Consider the following 20,754-nt stretch of genomic DNA (forward strand, 5'->3'; position numbering starts at 1 on the left):
AAAATAGAAGGAAGAAAAGAAGAAGAAACCTTTTCCCAAAATTGTGAGAAGAAAAGAAGAAGATTTTCTTTCAATTATACATATATTTATAAGAAGAATATAACCGACGTAAATTTGGAATCAACATTTCAATGTCGCTATATGTTTTCTCTGTATTGTGTACAGTTTTCAGAATATAGATCCGCATTTAACTTTACCTTAACTTACCCACGAAAGAGACGTAGCATAGTGGCATCCTAACGTGGGGCATACATAAGTTGGTAGCAAATAACACTATTTAAGCTATTCAGGCAGGAGTGTTTATTACATTTTGCACTTACAAAGAGATTTTTTCAACTTTTAACTTACTATTTACAAGTTTAGGCTTATTTTTTACTCTAATATGATAATTTCATCTATTCAGACAACATTTTTTAATTAAATTTTATACTCACAAAGACATTTCTTCAACTTTTAACTTATTATTTTAAAAGTTCACTTCCATTTTTACTCAAATAACACAATTTAAGCTATTCAGACAGGAGTTTTTATTACCTCTTGCACATACAAAGAGATTTTTTTCAACTTTTAACTTATTATTTACAAGTTTAGGCTTATTTTTTACCTTAATAACATAATTTAATCTATTCAGGCTACATTTTTTATTGCAGTTTAGACTCGCAAATATAATTTTTTCAATTTCTATTATTAATTTTTCTATTTATTGCATTTTGTATCTTATATTTATTAATTTTTAACTTTGAGTTTTGTTTTTTATTTAAAAAATTCTCTAATCACTAAGGAAGAAGTACTTTTAAGTAAAACTTTAGCCACAAACTTTATTATTACTATTATTTTTATTCTTATTGTTTTTTATGTAGTTGTTGAATGTTGTTGTTAGGGTTTATTGACTTACACTAAGCTATTCTTGGTTTGCTTGGTAGGAAAGTTTGTTTATTTTAGAGTTTCCTCGGTATTTTCTTACTGTTAGGGTAGGTAAAGTTTCGTAAATATATGAGTAGGGTTCCATATATTCTTGATCCTGCATGTTTTTCATATGACGTGATCAGCACGACTCTCCAAGTGCTCAACAATAAAGTTAAAAAGAAGGATAGCACTGAAGTCAAACAACCTAACTCAGATAACAAGCAGCAACAAGGATAAACAGAAACCAACATGGAATTCAGAAAGGGACATCAATAGCCACAGCCATAGCAAAAATAATAGGTAGTCAAACAAGCTAACTCCGATATAAAGCATCAACATACCTCAGACATCAAGCAGCAACAAGGCATAGAATAGAGTAAAACGGGGCATGCGTATGAAGAAACTCAACAACATAGGAATAAAAGGGACAGTCAAGGCTATTTACAGTACAGAATTATAATTACCCAAATAAGCTACATCATACATAGCACATGCGAATAGGAAATTAACAGCATCAGCAGTATCTGCTTATACCTGCTAAAACAACTAACCGACTATAGTCAATAAGAAAAAAATACATATTTTTATGAATTAATTTACCTCTACGTTAATAATACTGTACTACCAGAATACTGAGGCTTCAAAAGAAAGCACTCAGAACAAAGTACAGCCTGGAGTATAGGGCATCATGCAAATGATTATTCAGGGCAGCTTCATAGATCAATAAGACAATAGCGATTATTCTAATTACTGCAACTTGACCGAAAATAGGGAACCTACATAAGAAGATAACACAAGATGGAAAGATAATTACTACCATTACAGCAGACACTCAATATCTCAAAGACCATGCAAAATATTCTACAACAATCTGCTTCATAACATAAAAAACTGTTAAGTTCCAACAAAGTATCCAATCAATGAAAGAAAACTGCTTGAAAAGGGAGAACTCTGTACAGTTCGCAGAATTATAGGAAAATAACAGCAAAACTTGGAAGCATACACACTCAATAATGCTCAATATGCATACACTTCACATGCAATCCCATGAAAAAGGCACATAGCAGACTCTCAGCTCAGTTCTCATCTGAACTTGGACAAAAAAAAACTGCACTTTGGGATTACTACGAGGGCGATTCAATAATTATTGTCCCCGGCATACTTAGAGGATATGAATTGCAATGAATGATGGGGATATTGTAGCCTAATGTCTTAGATGACTATATGCAAAATTTCAGAACCGTAGGTGCTACAGTAAATTTGTTTTTCTCTTTTTATGTGTGAGAGGTGGCACTTAGTTTGAAAAATGGAGAAAATCGAACAACGAGCTGTCATCAAGTACCTCCAGAAAAAGGGGCTAAGCCCAAAGGAGATTCATGAGAACATGTTCAGTGTGTTGGGTGATGGGGCTCCTACCTACCAGGTGGTAAAAAACTGGTGCCGCGATTTCCGTTGCGGCAGGGAAAGCTGTCAACAGGCCCCTGGTGCTGGTCCTCCAACAACAGCATCCACCCCAGAAAACATTGATGCTGTGCATGGCATGATTATGGCTGACAGAAGAATCATGATGCAACAGTTAGCAGACATCATGCACATCTCTGTAGGCTCAGTGGAAACCATTGTGCATGAACACTTGGGATTCAGAAAGGTGTCAGCGCGATGGGTCCCCAAAATGTTATCCCGTGAACAACAGAAAGACAGAGTTCAATGTTCAAGGGCTGGTTTGGAGCTGATGGGGGTAGACCTGAAGCAGGTCTGTGATAGATTTGTAACAGTGGATGAGACATGGCTCCATCACTATGATCCCGAGTCCCAACGACAGAGTATGGAGTGGCGGCACAGCAATTCACCTCCCCCCCGCAAATTCAGGGTGCAAGCATCAGCACGCAAGGTTATGGCCACAATTTTTTGGGATGCGAAGGGTGTGCTCCTTATTGACTACCTGGTGGGACACACTGTTACTGGGGACTATTATGCAGCCCTAAACCCTAAGTTACGCGAAGCAATCAAGGAGAAACGGCGTGGGATGTTGCGGCGAAAAGTGCTGTTTCACCACGATAATGCTCCAGCACACAGAAGCCATGTTACTGGTGCCGCAATCCATGCTGCTGGTTTCCATGTGTTGGAACACCCTCCCTACTCACCCGACCTCGCCCCTAGTGACTTTCATTTGTTCCCGAAGTTGAAGGAGCACCTCAAGGGGACGCATTTTCCCTCAAATGCTGCTGTTATGGACGCTGCGGAAGAATGGCTCACGGCTCAGCCACAGACATTCTTTGAAGCTGGCATAGTGGCTTTACAGCATAGGTGGAAGAAGTGCATTACTGTGAAGAGGGACTTTGTGGAAAAATAATACTGCTTATATGTCAGGGACAATAATTATTGAACCACCCTTGTAATACTCATAAATACCCATACAGCACAACATGGTTTCAGATATGTTACGGATACGTAACTCGTGAAACATTGTAACATTGCAGCAACATTGCGAAACATTACTGTGATGTTTCAGGCATGTTTCAGGAATGTAAAAATGTCCCCGAATCTAACATAACATTCGTAATGTTACAGAAACATGTCAGTGCAACGTTACAGAAACGTGTCAATGTAACATTGCAGAAACATGTCAGTGTAACATTACAGGTACATTTCCGTAAGGTTTTGTAATATTTCAGCTACATTACAGTGATATAATTTTACATTACTGTTATATTGAATGGAATCAGTACTGTATTAACGAGTGAAATATTTAAGACCTCCCCTCAAATGACCACGTATCTCAATTGCTACATTTATTCTCGAGGGGGGAAAAGTGCATAAAAGTACGAAATACACATTCACACCAGACAACAGTTACAACTAAAAAAAGGAAAATTATCGTATTCGCCACCAAATCCTAAACTACCTTCAAATATGTGTAAAGTTTTACATGCAATAATAAGCTCTCCGTGGTTTGTTGCACCCTGTCACAAAGAAAGTGGAACTTGAGTGATGTGATCAGCAAAATGCTCCCGTCCCCTCTACTAATAGATGAGAGGCTGGAAGCATTTTAGTGTTGTATGATATTCATTCATGATTCTATGAGTCTCGGTCATCTGAAAATTCTACTCTAATGTCATATCTGTATGAATGAAAATATTTTTCCTGGACAGAATACATGTTCCACATATATGGTATATGGTGCTCGAACTAAGAATATCCTATATACTTACATAATTGGAGAAATGTAGATACACTTTGACCAAAAAATAAATTCAGTAAATGAACCAGTAACCAGAACTGGGAAATAAATATCAATTCACAAGTGCAAAGTGGAGACAAGCTAAACTTTAGCATTTTTTAGGCAGGAACAATACGAATAATATAATTGAATAACAACTAAAAATTTATAAATCAATGAAAAGTTTTGACATTCTCTATGATATTAAATGTGCAGTGTGTATCAGAGGTTGTGGTTAATAGTTAGAAAAAATAATTCTCTTAATGTTACTTGTGAGCAATTTCCATTGAATTATTACTTCAAAGATATAATTATATGTTCTCATTTCTATTATTGTTTAATCATTTATATTTCACCCATGTTTGACTTTCAACGTTGTTATGGTGGTTAGGATGGGTTTGTCAGTTTCAGAATGCACTGAGAAATTGAATTAAGCTCCTTCTAATGAAGGGATTTCTGGTTCGAAACTCTGGTAGAGGCACATTGCAGTGATACCGATCCCATTTTGAATTGTAGGTCCAGTCCCGATTAGCCTATTTGTGCATAAAGTGAACTTAAAACATCAATTCAAAGAACCAAATAAATATAAATAAGCATACTTTGATACATGTTTTACACCAGCAAATGATCAGACACTATCCATGTCACCATTGAACTCTAAAAATTGGACATGCATCACTTCAAAGAAAAATTATTATAAAAATAATATTTTTTTCATAAAATATATTCTTTATTTGTCTAAATTTGTCAAAATACAATTGCTTCTGTTCTGTTAAGAAGTATTTCATTGCAGGTTCTCTGCTATAACCTCTTGTTGGAGTGCAATAACATTCATTTTTCCTGAAAGGAAATACTGTCATAATATCAATTGTGGTCAGAATTTTCATTTCGAAAAACAATATTTTGAACAAGTAAAATAAACATCTTAGCCTAGAAGAAAATTGCAAAGCAACATCAAGAATTTACATTCTTCATGTCAGCACCATTCAGTTTTTTTTAAAGGTAACCTCGGAGAATGCCGTAAAACCGATTCAATTTTGGCAAGAAAAATTGCTTTTACTTCATATTATTTGCTCAGAACTAGCATAAAGATTTTTAGTGAATGCTCAATAAGTCATGCAACATCCAAATCGGCAATATTAGTGAAAATCAGTGTTTGCATCTACTTTTTTAGAAAATTCCTCGGCATTCCGCAGGAAAAAATTCAGGTTTGATCTTTCTTTTAGCATGTCAAGTTAAATACAACATCTGCAACTTGTGCAATCGTGCAGCATCATAATTATATTTTAACCTTCTTTATTTTTGTCAATAATCTATGTATAATCCTACCTACCTAATTACGAAAAATTTTTGAATATAGTATATGGAGGGCATCATAAGCCTCATTTGAAACAAAACTATACAAGACTACATGAGAGAGAAAGAGAGAGATGATTAACATAAGTGAGTAACCTAACAAGTGATTAAGAAATATAATTAGGAATTAAGTTTTGTCACACAAAAAATTACCAGCTCCTGCAGCAACATCTGTTTTCGACAGGAAAGCAGTAGAAGAATGAGTACAAGTCCTCATGGCACGGGAAATTTGGGAGCAGTGTTTCAAACTGTAAGCAAAATTTACTGAACAACAATTTTGCAATATTTGCCATCAAATTAAAATTTCAAGTAAAATACAAAAACATTTGCCGGGTCCACGTGGACGTTTGCGGGGGCCACTGCCCCCGCAGGCCTCCCCCTAACGACGTCCCTGGTGTGTATAAAAGAGAATATGTGTGTATTTACCAGAGTGTGCTCTTACATAAATTGATAGAAAATAGCAATATAGAACCTGATAGAATAGGAAATAGGAAAAATAAGGTTTTTAACATGACAAAGTAATTAGTTTAGTTTGTTAATTATAAGAAACATAAGTTAATTACAAGAAATATAAATGAAATGCTCTAAATAAGTACAATTGTTTGGTTTGAGGGGAGTGAATGTAAAGGAAATCGTGCAAAACTTTGCATTATAACCTAAAATTAAACAACGTTTGCCTTAGAATAGCACAAAATAGCATACTTATTAGACTATTAACAAACTTTCTGATGCAGTAAAGTATTGACTAAGTCTGAATGATTCAATTACTGTAAAATATTAGTATCTGATTGAAGTAAATAAAGTGAGCCTCCCCCATGGCGCAGGGATCCCGGGTTCGATACCCGGTGGAGGCACAAGTTGTTCGGATTCTACTTTAAACTGTAGGTCCAGTCCCGATTAGCCTTACTGTGCATAAAGTGGACTTAAAACAGCAACTCAAGCAAGAAGTAAATAAAGTGTAAACAATACCTTTTGTTTGTAAAATAGGGTTGTTAATTCCTCTGATAGCAGAAATATCAAATCGTACACAGTAAATTTGAGAGTTTTAGCAATATTTGTCCTGAAATGGATATAAGTGTAACTTTTTAAGCATGTGTTTCTACATAGGCGTCTGTAGTGGTAAAATATATCCAGTCCTTAAGATTTTTGGCCATCCATTCATCCTATGCGATTAGACACAAAAGCATAAAGCGAAATCTTGTAGTTGTTATAATTTCTACTTTTCATGCAATCACCTACACTATAGTATTATGTTTAGTGAATTTTGCCGTCTTCCTGATTGGTCTGGTAAAGTTAGTAATCAATAAAAATATACTTGCATAGAAAAATTCTGATATAGTTGGATTCTCAAAAGTATGTACAATCAGTGTTCTTGCAACATTTAGCAACTAATATGGTATAAATTGAAGTCTAGTTAGTGTTGGTCTGTAAGATGTTCTGGTACATGTAGTTACTTGAAATAGTAAATATTGGCTGTGTAACTGGTAAAGCACTCAAAAAATCAACTTCGTTTCCTCGTAGTACTCCCTGAAAGTGCTTCTTGCACGCTAATAAGGCTCTGGCTTGTGTTCCTATGACTCCCACAAGCCTCAGTAAAGTTCATATTGAGTAGTGATTAACCATTCAACATGCTGTAGAGCCTAAGCTTTAAGCTTCAGTCAGTGGAATTTAATCCTGATTGTAGCAATAATAAGACTCGCATGATATAACAGATACAAATAACCCCTAATATTAAGTCTATCACTAAAAAAAGTCAGTAATACTTGAAAATTACCCTGAATAAAATACTATAAGGGTAAATATTTCTTCTAGGATAAAAAAGTTTGGCAGGAGGACTTAAGAGCCACGTAGTCATCTGCTAATACCGACTTGTCCTGTGGTTTGTCATTATATTGTTATATTTAAGGGGGAACATAAACAATATTAATAAACGTCCAGTTATACTCCTCTTGGTAAAGGAGTTTCAGTCCTCATAGACACAAAATAATTTTAGTTACAGTAAAAGTTTGGCCTCTTATAAGTGCAAAAAAGTACAAATATTAAACATTTCATACAGTTTATCTAGTAAGCAAAAGCAAAAAATACAATAACTCCGCAACATACTTAAAAATTAAGCAAGCATTGATATTCTAGAGGCACATAATAAGTCTAAAATATACTCAAAAATACTCTGACATATGGTTGATGGTTATCTGAGATCGAAATTTTCAAGCTTTCTCTCATGCATAAAGGGGCTCTAGGAATCACTAAGCCTCAATAAAAAGGAAAAAGAAAATACCGAGGAAACTCTAAAATAAACAAACTTTCCTACGAAGAAAACCAAAACTAGCTTAGTGTAAGTGAATAAACCCTAACAACAACAACATTCAACAAGTACATTAAAAAAAAAAAAAAATAATAATAATAGTAATAATAAAGTTTGTGGCTACTTCTTCCTTAGTGATTAGAGATTTTTTAAAAATAAAAACAAAACTTAAAGTTAGAAATGAATAAGTATAAGATACAAAATGCAATAAATAGAAAAATTAATAAAAGAAGTTGAAAAAAATTATATTTGCGAGTCTAAACTGCAATAAAAGTGTAGCCTGAATAGATGAAATTGTGTTATTAGAGTAAAAAATAAGCTTAAACTTGTAAATAATAAGTTAAAAGTTGAAAAAATCTCTTTGTAAGTGCAAAATGTATTAAACACTCCTGTCTGAATAGCTTAAATTGTGTTATTTGAGTAAAAAATGGAAATAAACCTTTAAAATAATAAGTTAAAAGTTGAAAAATGTCTTTGTGAGTCTAAAATTTAATAAAAAATGTTGGCTGAATAGATGAAATTGTGATATTAGAGTAAACAATAAGCCTAAGCTTGTAAATAATAAGTTAAAAGTTGAAAAATTCTCTTTGTAAGTGCAAAATGTTATAAACACTCCTGCGTGAATAGCTTAAATTGTGTTATTAGAGTAAAAAATGGTAATAAACTTTTAAAATAATAAGTTAAAAAGTTGAAAAAATGTTTTTGTGAGTCCAAAATTTAATTTAAAAATGTTAACTGAATAGATGAAATTGTGATATTAGAGTAAAAATAAACCTAAACTTCAGCTAAAGTTGAAGAAACACAGTTTGTGTGTCTAAATTGCCATACAAACTCTTGCTTGAATCGTTCAAATAGCGTTTTCTGGATAAAAATACGCAAAAAAATATAAAAAAATAAGCCCTAAGAGTCAAAATCTGGTCAATTTTAAGGGAATCCTGCTGTTTATAAAGCAATAATCAAAAGTTCCATGGTTGCAACCTAGAAATAAAGGGCAAATAGTGGATCGCATCCACTTTAACCTGTAGATACTGCGTGTGATTGTTTCTAGTTCAGCCAAATTCCTTACGCTTTAGGTCAAATAGTCTTTACAATGTTACGAAAGGAGGAAGAAAAACCCGCCTAAATTACTTCCGCAAAATAAAATTTAATCCTCAAAAAATCAATACAAACGTGTTAAAATATTGGCGGCACATGACTTCCATTACAAATTATTATCCCATTCAGTTCCCGTAGGGAGGCCGCGGGAACTGACAATGGAGACCCTTTCTCACCCTCGTCCGGCAATGACCGCTCGCGGTTTGGGGTAAAGATGGAGGAAATATTCTTTTTTTCTGGTGCGAATTTCGTGCGCAACATTGTAGAGGGGAGTTGCGGTAAACGTAATTCCTCCCTTTTTTAAAAACATTTTTTATTAATAACATGCATTCTACCCGTATACTTCGTTTTCATATAGGCTACATCGTTCAATTTCTTCGACTTTAAAGCGAACATAGGCTAACGCCATATATTGTGTTATAATATCTTCTACCCCATATCCCTTCAGGGCCGGTTGAATCTGGATAAATCCAGATCCTTAATTATACCTAATATGATCAAGCATCGTTGTCAAAATGGCCGGTCATGACGTCATCGGCGACTGCAAACCTTGCCTGACGCCATCAATTGGCTTAGAATAGGCTTGAACCGTCTCTTCGTTAGTGAATAAAACTCATTAACTTCAAGTACCCCGACTGCATGAATCAGCTTTGACTCATATCCTGGCGTAAGACGTATAAAAAAGCATAACGTTCGTTAGAATAGGCCGGAACTGGGTTCCTTGGGTTAGAATAGGCCGGAACCGCGTACCATAATAGTATCTATTATGCACTAATGGAAAACCCTTAAACCAAGCTCCACGTCCGTATAAATCATCCGTGACTCATATCCTGCTGAAACACATATAAAAAAAGCATAAATGGGAGATGCAAAAGGCCGAAAACGGACTCCATAATAGTATATTTTGTGCAATAATGGAAAACCTTTAATTCCAAACTCCCACGTGTGTATGAGGCGCCAATGACTCATATCCGCCTGAAACACATATATAAAGTACAACAATAGTGTTAGGTTAGGGTGAAAATGGACTCCATAATAGTATATTTTGTACATTAATGGGAAACCATTAATTCCAAAGTCCCATATGTGTATGAGGCACGCATGACTCATATCCGGCTGTAACGCATGTATAAAGTACATTAATAGGGTTAGGTTAGGGTTAAAACGGGATATGTAATAGTATCTTTGTGCACTAATGGAGAACCATTAATTACAAACTCCCACGTGTGCATGAGTCATCGAGGACTCATCTCCCCCCACCCCCGACATGTGGCGCTTGATTAATTAACATAAAAAACCATTAATCATAATAAAAAATGACAGAAAATCGATGAAAAAAGCTCTAATCTCTTGTATCTCCTACTCAGGATTCATAAAAGGACACTTTTATCAGCCGGTGTTCTGTGTGAGGTACTAAAAATGCATCAATTGGGAAGATCAGTCAAAATCATTGAAAGAAAATAAAATTACACACTTACCTATGTCAATTCTTGCATTGAAGTGTAATTTTGTTGTTTTTTAATAGATCTTGATTGATGCATTACAAATTGATGCATTTTTAGTGCGTCACACGGAACACCAGCTGATGAAAGGGTCCTTTTATGAATTCCTGTCTGTATTTTGACACAACAAAAAGTGTATCATTTGCAGTTTATGCACGTTAGTGTCTTATTGGAGTCATCGTATATGGGTTAATTGACACGATTTGAGTTTTGTGTTTAGATATTCTCAATAATTTCATGGCCATGTAATTCCATTAAATTATTGAGAATGTCTGGACAGTAGTGAAAGAAAACCACACGGATATTTACGAAAATGCTCTGGAAGTAGTTCTAAGGATATTTACAGTCGCTGGGAATATCCCGTTTCGCCTTATTGCATTTTCATCTCTCCCAATACAATTTCGTGTGATTTATTTGATTTATTTTCTAAGGCGAAACGGGCCATCCCATCTCGCCTTATCCTGTTTCGCGTTACACACAAAAATTTCCCAAGAGTGAATATTATCGACAGATATCACACATGTTTCTGCCCTCAAAACCTACTTTACATCGTGCGTCGTACCTATTCTTGAATATGGTTCCTGTATTTGGTCAATGGCCTGTGATAGCAATATAAAGAGAACAAACAAAGTGGTAAATTTCTTTATCAGAATAGTCAAACATAGATGCCCAGCCCTTGCAAACTTTTCTATCCACTCTTTAAATTCACGATCCGTCCCTTCGCCGTCAAGTTTCAGATCTAACATTTCTTTTCAAAATCATGAATGGACAACTTTTCACTAACGAACTCTTACCACATCTTCACATCCGGATCCCACGTACCAACAGCAAATGCAACAACTTCTTTTACACAAAAGCCTCAAGACTATCCCTAGAACAAAGGTCATTTCTCTATAGGCTACAAACAAGGTACAATACACTAGTTGATCCTCCAGGCTTCCATCTATCTAAGCAGGCTTTCAGAAATGCGTGCATCAAGCAGCTGAAGAGAAATTAATATTTGTTATACCCTTGTTATTGTTTTATTATTATTGTTTAATTTTTATTATTTTTATTGTATTATTCTTGTTACATATGTGTGCGTGCTTCTCATTTGTTAATTTCAATTTTTCGCGCTGTTGATATCATGATATAAAATGGATTTTCTCTGTATTCAGGATTTCTCAAATAAATAAATAAATATTAATGTATTATTAACCTAACCTAACCTAAACTAAACTAACCTAACCGACAGGACAATGGGAGCCAAGGTAGGCTACATCACAAGCTCTGCGCTCCCATTATGAATTGCCCCTCAAGTCGATAATATTCCCAGGTGGGAAATTCTTTTGTGTGTAAGGTGTGACTGTCATCTTTTATAACATTCACAATTAAGTTGTATTAATGATAAAAATCTTTGATAAGAAGAAAGACATTTCATTATCACTGTTACTGTTCTAATTATGTATTATGGGATATAGTGTAATATACCAATTCGTAAGTAGATTTATATATTTTCTTTCCTAAAACAAATAATATATTTGTACTAGTTGCTAATTCAAAATTAAGAACAGCAACAATTATGGAGACCTTCAGCCAGGATTCGTGAATATACAGTATGGAAGTTATCTTCTGATTACTTTAAATAATGGATCGGAAGCAACATTCTTACAACTTAAGAACTGGAGTTTTCTTAAGATCCGATGTCATCGATAATTTCAGGGAAAATAAAACTATTGAAGAAAATGCTGACCCAATGAAGAATATTATTTGTTGAAGTAACATTAAAGCAGATTTCCGTCTTGTGAAGTGCAATGGCTGCAATAAATTGGAACATTTGGAATGCAGAGGTTTGACTGTAATGCACTGGGTAAGATTTAGTTCTTCTAATGAAAGCTATTTTTGTAAATCTTGTAAACCAGATTTTGATCCATTGATTTATTTCAAATTACGTAAGTTCTTATCCTTAGACTTGATTTGTCCATTGCCATTATCTCAAGGATACCAACATATTCTGACTATTGTAGAATTGACCAGCAAATATGTTATGGCTTATCCTCTCAGGAAGGCAAAAACTCGAGAAATTATGAACAGAATTAACTTGGGCTAAAAAATATTTTTTTTGAATTTCAATTAGCTAGATATGTCAAAAGGTGCCAATAGATCAATAGAACACTGTGTAAAAATTTCAAGACTTTTGAACAATATTTTGATCGCCCTTCGCAACCTTTTATTTTGCAATACTAAGCGACATTACAACGATATAACGATATAGTCAGTCAATAGTGACTATTAGTCAGTTTAGTCACCTTAAAACTCAGTTAATGCAATCAAATGCCACAAACAGTTACAAGATGAAGTGAGAGAAGTCACTTTTCGACTCGAACGTCGGCATTAGCTGTTGAGAAGCGATGCGTGCACGGATGAAGCCATCTCGCGATTTCTGTCCACAAACAGCTTTCGCCACCTCGGTCACAATCTTCACGTGTCTTTCCACAGCCTGCGTGTGGTTGGGGAATTTTGAGAAGGTGAGAGTTGGAGTCACCTCCGTCGTGATGAGATCCCTGAGCTCAGTGTCCGTCATTGCCTTGATTACGGGAGGGTCCGAGATAGGGCAGACTGCCCAGTCGATCACGTCAAAGTATTCCACAGCGTCGAAGTTGAGTTTTGCGGGAACCTTAAACCTCCATATTTGTCCACTGGGGTCTGCTGCAGCTCTGGCCTTCATCACTCGTCGCAGGTCCAGCTCACGTATGTGTGGTCGATGGTAAGTCATCATGGCCAGGAGCAGATTCTCCGGGTGAGCGAAGTATGCATTGCGATGAATGACGGGTTCAACGATCTTCTTGTGCTTAGGGTTGAGGTATCGTCACTTGACGAGCATCTGGTGTAGGTGCCTAGCTCCATCTTTGCGCGACCAGTGGGCTTTTACGGCAAACCACGTTGGAGCATATACGCGAATGATGAACGTCACCAGCTTTTTCAGATTCTCTGACGGTTCCATGTCGCTTACATATAATCGGAGGATTCGATTGGCTGTCGTTATCCATCGTGAGTGATTCAGGCAACCTGGGTTTTGCATTGCCAAATTGACGCTACATTAACCTTTGCCGATGCTATTGCACATTTCCAATAGATAGCGCTGATCTGTGCTCAACTCCTTCGGGTCAACATTGGACAGTTGCTCGGTCAGCTGCACTGGTGCAAATGAGGAGACAGGCTGTTCGCTACACGTCACTAGCCGCTTTCCGATATCTCCACAGAATCCATGCGGGCCTGTAGTCGTGCCATCGAGTGCCTGGAATAGATGGCGCAGGGGCAGCTCATTGACATGGAGCAGACATACCAGCCACTGCAAAGGACGTTCCAAGGTTTCTTCCAGTCAGAGGATAACGCCCGCTGTGTGTCTCGTGTTCACATTTGTGCCGTGACACCCTACAACTTTAATGTTCTCTGTCTGAGCATTCCTCTCTTTGAAACTAGCGACTATTGACTCAGCTATGTCTTTGCTGGAGCCTGATGGCGGAGTCGTGTGGCTGAAGTATGAAAAACCAGACTCTGTGATGATGCTTAGGTGTTCTTCCGTGAGGGTTTTTCTGTGATACTTGTTGTCGCCGCCGAGAACTTGTGTCAAAGTTTGATCCTTGTGGCCATCAAAGAATACTGCCTTATGCCAGTGTGAGTGTGGTGAAACTGGTCATCATTCTGCTGGAGTTCCTTACGAGTTTTGCTGCGTTCTCGGCGGATCTTGCTTCGATCGATTACTTTAGATCGGTCGATTGGCGACACGAGACCAAGATCATGCAGAACTGATGTTGCTAATACAGCAGCCGATCCATCCGAGACTCGGATCGGATTGCAAGCTTTAGAGAGTGAAGGTAGAGAGATTGTCATTTTCTTACATTGGTGATTCTGCTTTGGCTTAGTCTTGACTGATTCTGTATCTGGACTGTAATCATCGCCAATGACACTGACCGTCGTGCACGTGTCATCTTCGACACTGTCGGCAGAATCGGCATGACCTTTGCTCTCAACGGTCCTCTGTTTCTTCATTCGTTCGAGATTGGCTTCCTCTCTTTCAGCTTTCCTCTTCAATTTTGACGTCTCCTCTTGATCTATAGCGCCGATTATCATCTTTCTTGGTCCTCTCTGGTCTTCAAGGAAATTGCGTTCCTTTGCCGGAACTTTGAATTCTTTCGCGCATTTGCAGTTGGAAACCATATCGAAGCACTTGCATTTGCTGAGATCAAACAGACTGTTACCTCTTTCGCGAAAGTCCGATAGTCTCCGTTGGTAGTTGGGTTGATCCTTTTTCCTTTGTAGACTTTTAGGATTGTGTTGTATTGTCGTGGAACCATCTGAGTTTTTCAATCGCTTGTGCGTGAGTTACTGTTGGAAGTGAGGTCCTTTCCCAGATCTCGACTTCATAGCACAGTTTGTGAGATATGTTCAAAAATGATGGGTATTTTCCATTGTCCGTCCTCAGGTCTGGTCGTAGTTGAATATATTTCTTCATGAGATCGGTGTAGGTCGGCAGAGTATTGGTCGGTAGGTTTCGTGGAGCGCCAAATATCTCTTGTAACTGCCATCTCTCTGAAAATGGAAGTTCTGGGGATGGGGATATCCTGAGGATAACATGATGTCCCCAGGATATCCCAAGGACATCCTGGGGATAACGTGTGTTGTATAGGTAAGCTATAGGGCAAATGGCACATTTTCCATAGTCTAGCTTATAAAAATAAAAAATAAAAATTTTCACTCCACCCTACTATACAACACACGCTATCCCCAGGATGTCCTTGGGATATCCTGGGGACATAATGTTATCCTCAGGATATCCCCATACAATGTATAGGTAAGCTTAAGATGGCCAAAACCTTTTCAATAAGTAGCTCGCTTAGATTCGCTACTTAATAAGCCATGCTGAAATCAAACTGAATCAGGCTACAAAGTCATAAAAAGGGTTAAAATGCCAATTATTTCAATAAGGTGAAGGGCGATCAAAGAGTTGACAGAAAATAATATGATTTTGCAGGATTCTTACTATGGACAAATGGCACATTTTCCCTAGTCTAGCTTATAAAAATAAAAATAAAAGTTTTTTCACTCCACCCTAGTGTACAGTTATGTTAACGGATAATGGATCACATTTTAAATCCAATGAATGGGAATTTTTTTTGAAGTCGATTGGTGTAAAGCATATTCTCACTTCATCATATTCGCTTCATGCGAATCTAATTGAGAGATATAATAAAGAGATCATTCGTTTGCTTAGACTCTTTTGTAAAACCAACCACAGACCTTGGTCCAAAGTTTTAACAAATGTTATAAAATTACTAAATTTCTCATATAACGAGGTTGTTGATTTCACTCCGGTTGAAATTTTTCTACACGAGGAAGTTCGAGATAAAATAACTACTGTTAATGACTGGCCAGAAGAGATGAACGAATTGTCTTGGACAGCTAAATACATATATTCAGTTAATTGAAACAACTAAACGTTCAAAATCTAGAAAGAAGACTCATTCAAACGCAGAAACCCCTACAATTGTACAAGGTGATTTGGTTATGGTTAGGAATCATGCAAGAAGTTCTGCCTTGAACAAAACTATTCATAAATTGTATGACTTATATGTGGGGTCATTTCTGGTGGAGGAAGTGAAGAACAATTTCGTGAACTTAGTGTCTTTAGATGGACAACACATAAAGTTTAGACACAATTTACAAAATATCAAACCCTTCCACTGTTCACTGGAGAAGAAACACGAGTTGTTCTTGAATGTTAAGAAATAGGTGCGCAAGGGTAACAACGTAGTTTCGAATTGATTGTCATTCTTTGAAAGATTTGTTATGGTATTAAATGTTGTTTTGAATGTTAAATATTTTAAAGTTATGTAACTGTTCGATGTGTATATTTAAGATCTTGTATCTTTTTAAGCCACCAAAGTATGAGGTCTATATTTTCTTTACCCCAGGAGGTGAGGTTATTGTGACTGTCATCTTTTTATAACATTCACAATTAAGTTGTATTAATGATTAAAATCTTTGATAAGAAGAAAGACATTTCTGTTACTGTTCTAATTATGTATTATGGGATATAGTGTAATATACCAATTCGTAAGTAGATTTATATATTTTCTTTCTTAAAACAAATAATATATTTGTACTAGTTGCTAATTCCAAAATTAAGAACAGCAACAAAGGCGAAACAGGATAAGGCGAAATGGGATGTCCCGTTTCGTCTTAGAAAGTTCGTGTCACATAAATCATTTGAAATTCTATTGGGGAAGGTGAAAACGCGATAAGGCGAAACGGGAGGACACGCCGGTGACTGTAATTTTTCAAAATTCGAAAACAGATTCCTTTGTCTTAGCCTAAGGATCAGTCGAGCTTTAAGTACTGAATTCAGCTCGGACTTCAAGACTAAATTCAGGTCCGATTTAAGGATTGAATTTAGTCTTGATTCGAAGACCGAATTCAATGCAAAATTTAAGCTGAATGCAACTGAGGAAAATCAGAATCCTACAATACTGACTTATTATAGGAAAATGTACTTATGCAATCCAATAACGATCTTGTTTTGTCATTACAGGCGATCACATGAATAAATTCTTGAACGAAAACTGGGAATTCATCTTCCAGGGAATGAAACCTGCAATTGATAAAATTCTTGGTAATATATTCACTAACATATTGGAAAACATTTTTGCAAAAATTCCTTACGACAATTTGTTCCCCGAATAATATGAGCGTCTTTACCTAAATAATAATAAAAATACAAGATGCAAATTTGTTAGAGTGCTATCGAATATTGTATAAAATTATGATGATAGTTACATGCAAGTAACTATACTTCTTAATCCACACCAAGTGATGTACAGGTTATGTAAATATGAATAAAAGTATATACTGTTTATAATACATTTCTTGACTGTTTATTGTAATATGTTATTGTCAGTGGTGTATACTGAGACTAAGGTCGGGGCTATCTACGTCACATGGTCCTAGGCTATGAATAGAAATAAGTTTACCAACTCCTAAGAAATCACGTTGCCAACTCATAAGAAATCAGGTTACTAACTCATAGGAAATCAGGTTGCCAACTCATAAGAAAGCAGGTTGCCTACTCATATGAAATCAGGTTATCAACTCGTAATAAATCAAGTTGCCAACTCCAGAATCATCATCATCATCTCACTGATATGAATAATATTATCTTCAATTTCTGGTCGATTTTTCACCTTAATTTTATTCTCTAGACTTCAGGCTTCGCAGACAGGTTGGCTAGCCTAGAATATACGTTTCTGGTTATTGTTGTCGCAGATGTTGAAAAAAAGGGTCACAGGAACACTCTCTTACACGTAGTAATCCTAGTGACTGTCTTACTGTAAGCTGATGAGGCTCTGGCGACCGGACTCAAAGCCAGTAAAATCCTGTGTTGAGCTTAGTGTTCTATGTGTTTGTGACTGTTCCTTCGTCACTTTCATCTAATCATCATTCATCCTTATTGTCGCGATTAGTCAAAATGGCACAAATGTAACGTACACTAAAACTAATCCAAACACATAATCTACCCTTGTGTACTCTAACCTAATGCAGCCATATATGACGTAACCTATCATTGTCTTGCATTTACTGTCCAAACCTAATTTTACCTAACCTTGCCAAACCTAACGTAACCTAACCTATTCTTGTTTTGTCCAGCTGTTAAGAGGCACGGACCGAACCCTGTGGCCGAGTGGTTAGTCTCGCGGAAGCAGCCGTATGAGCAACATCGTCTCGCGTCTCGCTTGCAGCTTGGTACGTACGCGGCCGTGTCCTGGTGAGTAGGAGGGAGTACTAGTTACGAGTCAAATCGAAGTAATTCTGACTGTTGTATAATGGAAACATGTCGTGTAAACACGTTAAAATTGTCTTTTTCGAGTGCACAAAAGAGATCCACGTCAGTGAAGTTACACCGTTGGATTAGTGATACGCTGGCTCTCACCGAAGGCCAGGTTCTAAGCATTGAAATTGAACATTTTCGTAAGTGTGTATACACTAAACTGGTATCACACCTGTTAGGTGAGCAAATAATACGAAAGTGTGGACGAATGTTGGTGTTCCGTGATGAGGATGGTGATCATGATGTACGACTGGAATGGGCTGATAGAATATCAACGAGGGTGCGACTACATGTCATCGGATGAGGCAATATCTGCGGTACTCGTCAAATATGGCGAAATACAGTCTATCGACGACAAGACTTACTCGCGCGAACATATCTATCGTACCCGTACGGGCATAAAAGTGTTGATGATGCTATTGAAGCAGTCAATACCGTCTTACGTCACGATCCAAGGTGAGAGATACTGGATCACCTATTATGGACAGCAGCCTTCTTGCAAGATATGTGACGAATTGACACACGCAGCAGCCATGTGTCCCCAAAGACAACGACGCACTAGTCCTAATGTAGCAAGTTCAACCTCAGTCCAAGCGGACACATCTACGAAGAACCAAGAACCCAGCACCTATGCCCAACGTGTTAATCGACCACCAACGCAACTCGCAGTCCAAGAAACACAATTGGACTCTCCATCCACAGTGTTGCCACTACCCACCAAAATGAAATTGAGTCAGAAGACAGAGGGTGATGTACCAACAGCGTCAACGGAGCAAGCACCGACAGACGATCCTGCAGTGGTACCCGTTTCGGGGAACAACGCGACTGACGAAACCATGGAAACTTCACTGTTATGGGCTGATGAAGTGGAACGGGAAGAAACTGTTCAAATGGAACTACATGAAGATCTACCAGAGGGTGACAACCAAATTAAGTGTGAAGACCAGATGAATGTGCCTGACAATTCTGATAACCAGCTGACTCCAGATGAAGATCCAAGCTCTGCGAAGTCTGTTTCTGTTTCACAGGCCCCGTTGAAAGATGCCACCAGAAGGAAGCTACCCATGGAAGGACAGCAGAAGCAGCAGAAGAAGCAGAAGCGCAAGAAAAGTTCTCAAAGGGATGCGGAAATCAACCCACCGACCAAGAAGATTGATGACCCTCTACCTCCCCAGTGCGAATTACCTGGTCTCAAAGTGGTAATAATCTAGGTTCTAGTGCTAGTGCTAGTGAAAGTAAAATACTTCATGAAAATTAATGATGCGTGTGATAGTGTTACTGTTTTTTTTGTGTTATTGTTTGGTATAATGTATACAACGAGCTTCTTGCCAGTAAGGGGGCTAAAGCGTCCCTAATCAGGTTTAGGAATACCCACTTAGCTATGTTCACAACACTCCGGATAGCCACGATTAACATTAATAAACTGAAAAACCGTAATAAACAAGAGGCTCTGGGTGACTTTTTCATTCAGTCGTCCCTCGATATAGCCTTCCTCCAGGAGGTCCAAGTGACAAACTTTGACTTGCCCCCCAGCCATAGTAGTGTATAATAATGCAAATTGTCAGGCAACGGGGACTGCCCTTCTCGTGAAAAACACTATGCCGATCACTAACGTTGTGTGTCACCCAAACGGACGAATTATATGTGCGAAAGTGGCAAATGTTTGGTACTGAACAGAGACAACAGAGAAATATTTTTTTGCGACATACGTGGCGGCTGAATTGCAGGGTGCAAAGGAACATATCATATGTGGCGGGGACTTTAATTGCGTCCTGCGCCCACAAGATCAAAGTCCTGGTTTTTACACATCAAATTCTCTACAAAAATTGGTGTCGGGTTTTAAATTTGTAGACGTGTGGACAGATAAACATTTCGGTAAGAGGGGATATACATACAATGTTTCGTTTCAAGTACACCTTCTAATTTTTACCTACAAGTCAACATTAGAGACAATTGTGCGTCCCGCTTGGACCGGTTCTATGTTACACCCTTACTGCGTCAGAAAGTAACTTCGATTTATCTTACACCTACATGCTTTTCGGACCATCTGGCGGTGGTAATGGCAATTAACATTGATCTTCCCTTAGAACCTCGGGGATATGGGTATTGGAAATTGAATACGTCAATCCTTTCTGATGACGATTTCAAACGTGCATTTCATGAGCAATGGAGACTTTGGGAGGCGCACCGCACCGCCTTCGACATACTGACATTCTTCGTTTGTGGGACTTCTTAAAACCGTTAATTAAACGATTCTCTTTATCATTCTGTAAAGAGAGGTCGCGTGACTGGAATAATAAATATCAGTTGTATTATCGTGTTTTGCGCGAATTAATAGAAGAAGCATCGGCAGGGCGATCGGTCAACACTGAAATTAAACGTGTACAGACTATTCTCTTACGCATGACAACATACGCTCACAAACTTATGGGTGCTAAAATTCGAAGTAGACTTCCTCAGGTTGACCATGGAGAAGCTGTCTCGATTAGTCACGTGATCCAAGAAC

At 37.3% G+C, this 20,754-nt stretch overlaps 1 protein-coding gene across 1 annotated transcript in view; it reads left to right on the top strand.

The window, feature by feature from the left end:
• Positions 1 to 17,222, top strand: part of LOC145994274 (protein takeout-like) — a 32,336-nt gene extending 15,114 nt beyond the window's left edge. Inside the window, exon 6 of the mRNA XM_083130378.1 lies at positions 16,956 to 17,222. Coding sequence (XP_082986504.1) covers positions 16,956 to 17,107 — 152 coding nt within the window. The 3' untranslated portion in view covers positions 17,108 to 17,222. The remainder of the gene's footprint in view (positions 1 to 16,955) is intronic.
• The last annotated feature ends 3,532 nt before the right edge of the window (positions 17,223 to 20,754 follow it).

Source organism: Lepisma saccharinum, chromosome 10, assembly GCF_977018435.1.
Source record: "Lepisma saccharinum chromosome 10, izLepSacc3.1, whole genome shotgun sequence".
NCBI classification, from domain to species: domain Eukaryota; kingdom Metazoa; phylum Arthropoda; class Insecta; order Zygentoma; family Lepismatidae; genus Lepisma; species Lepisma saccharinum.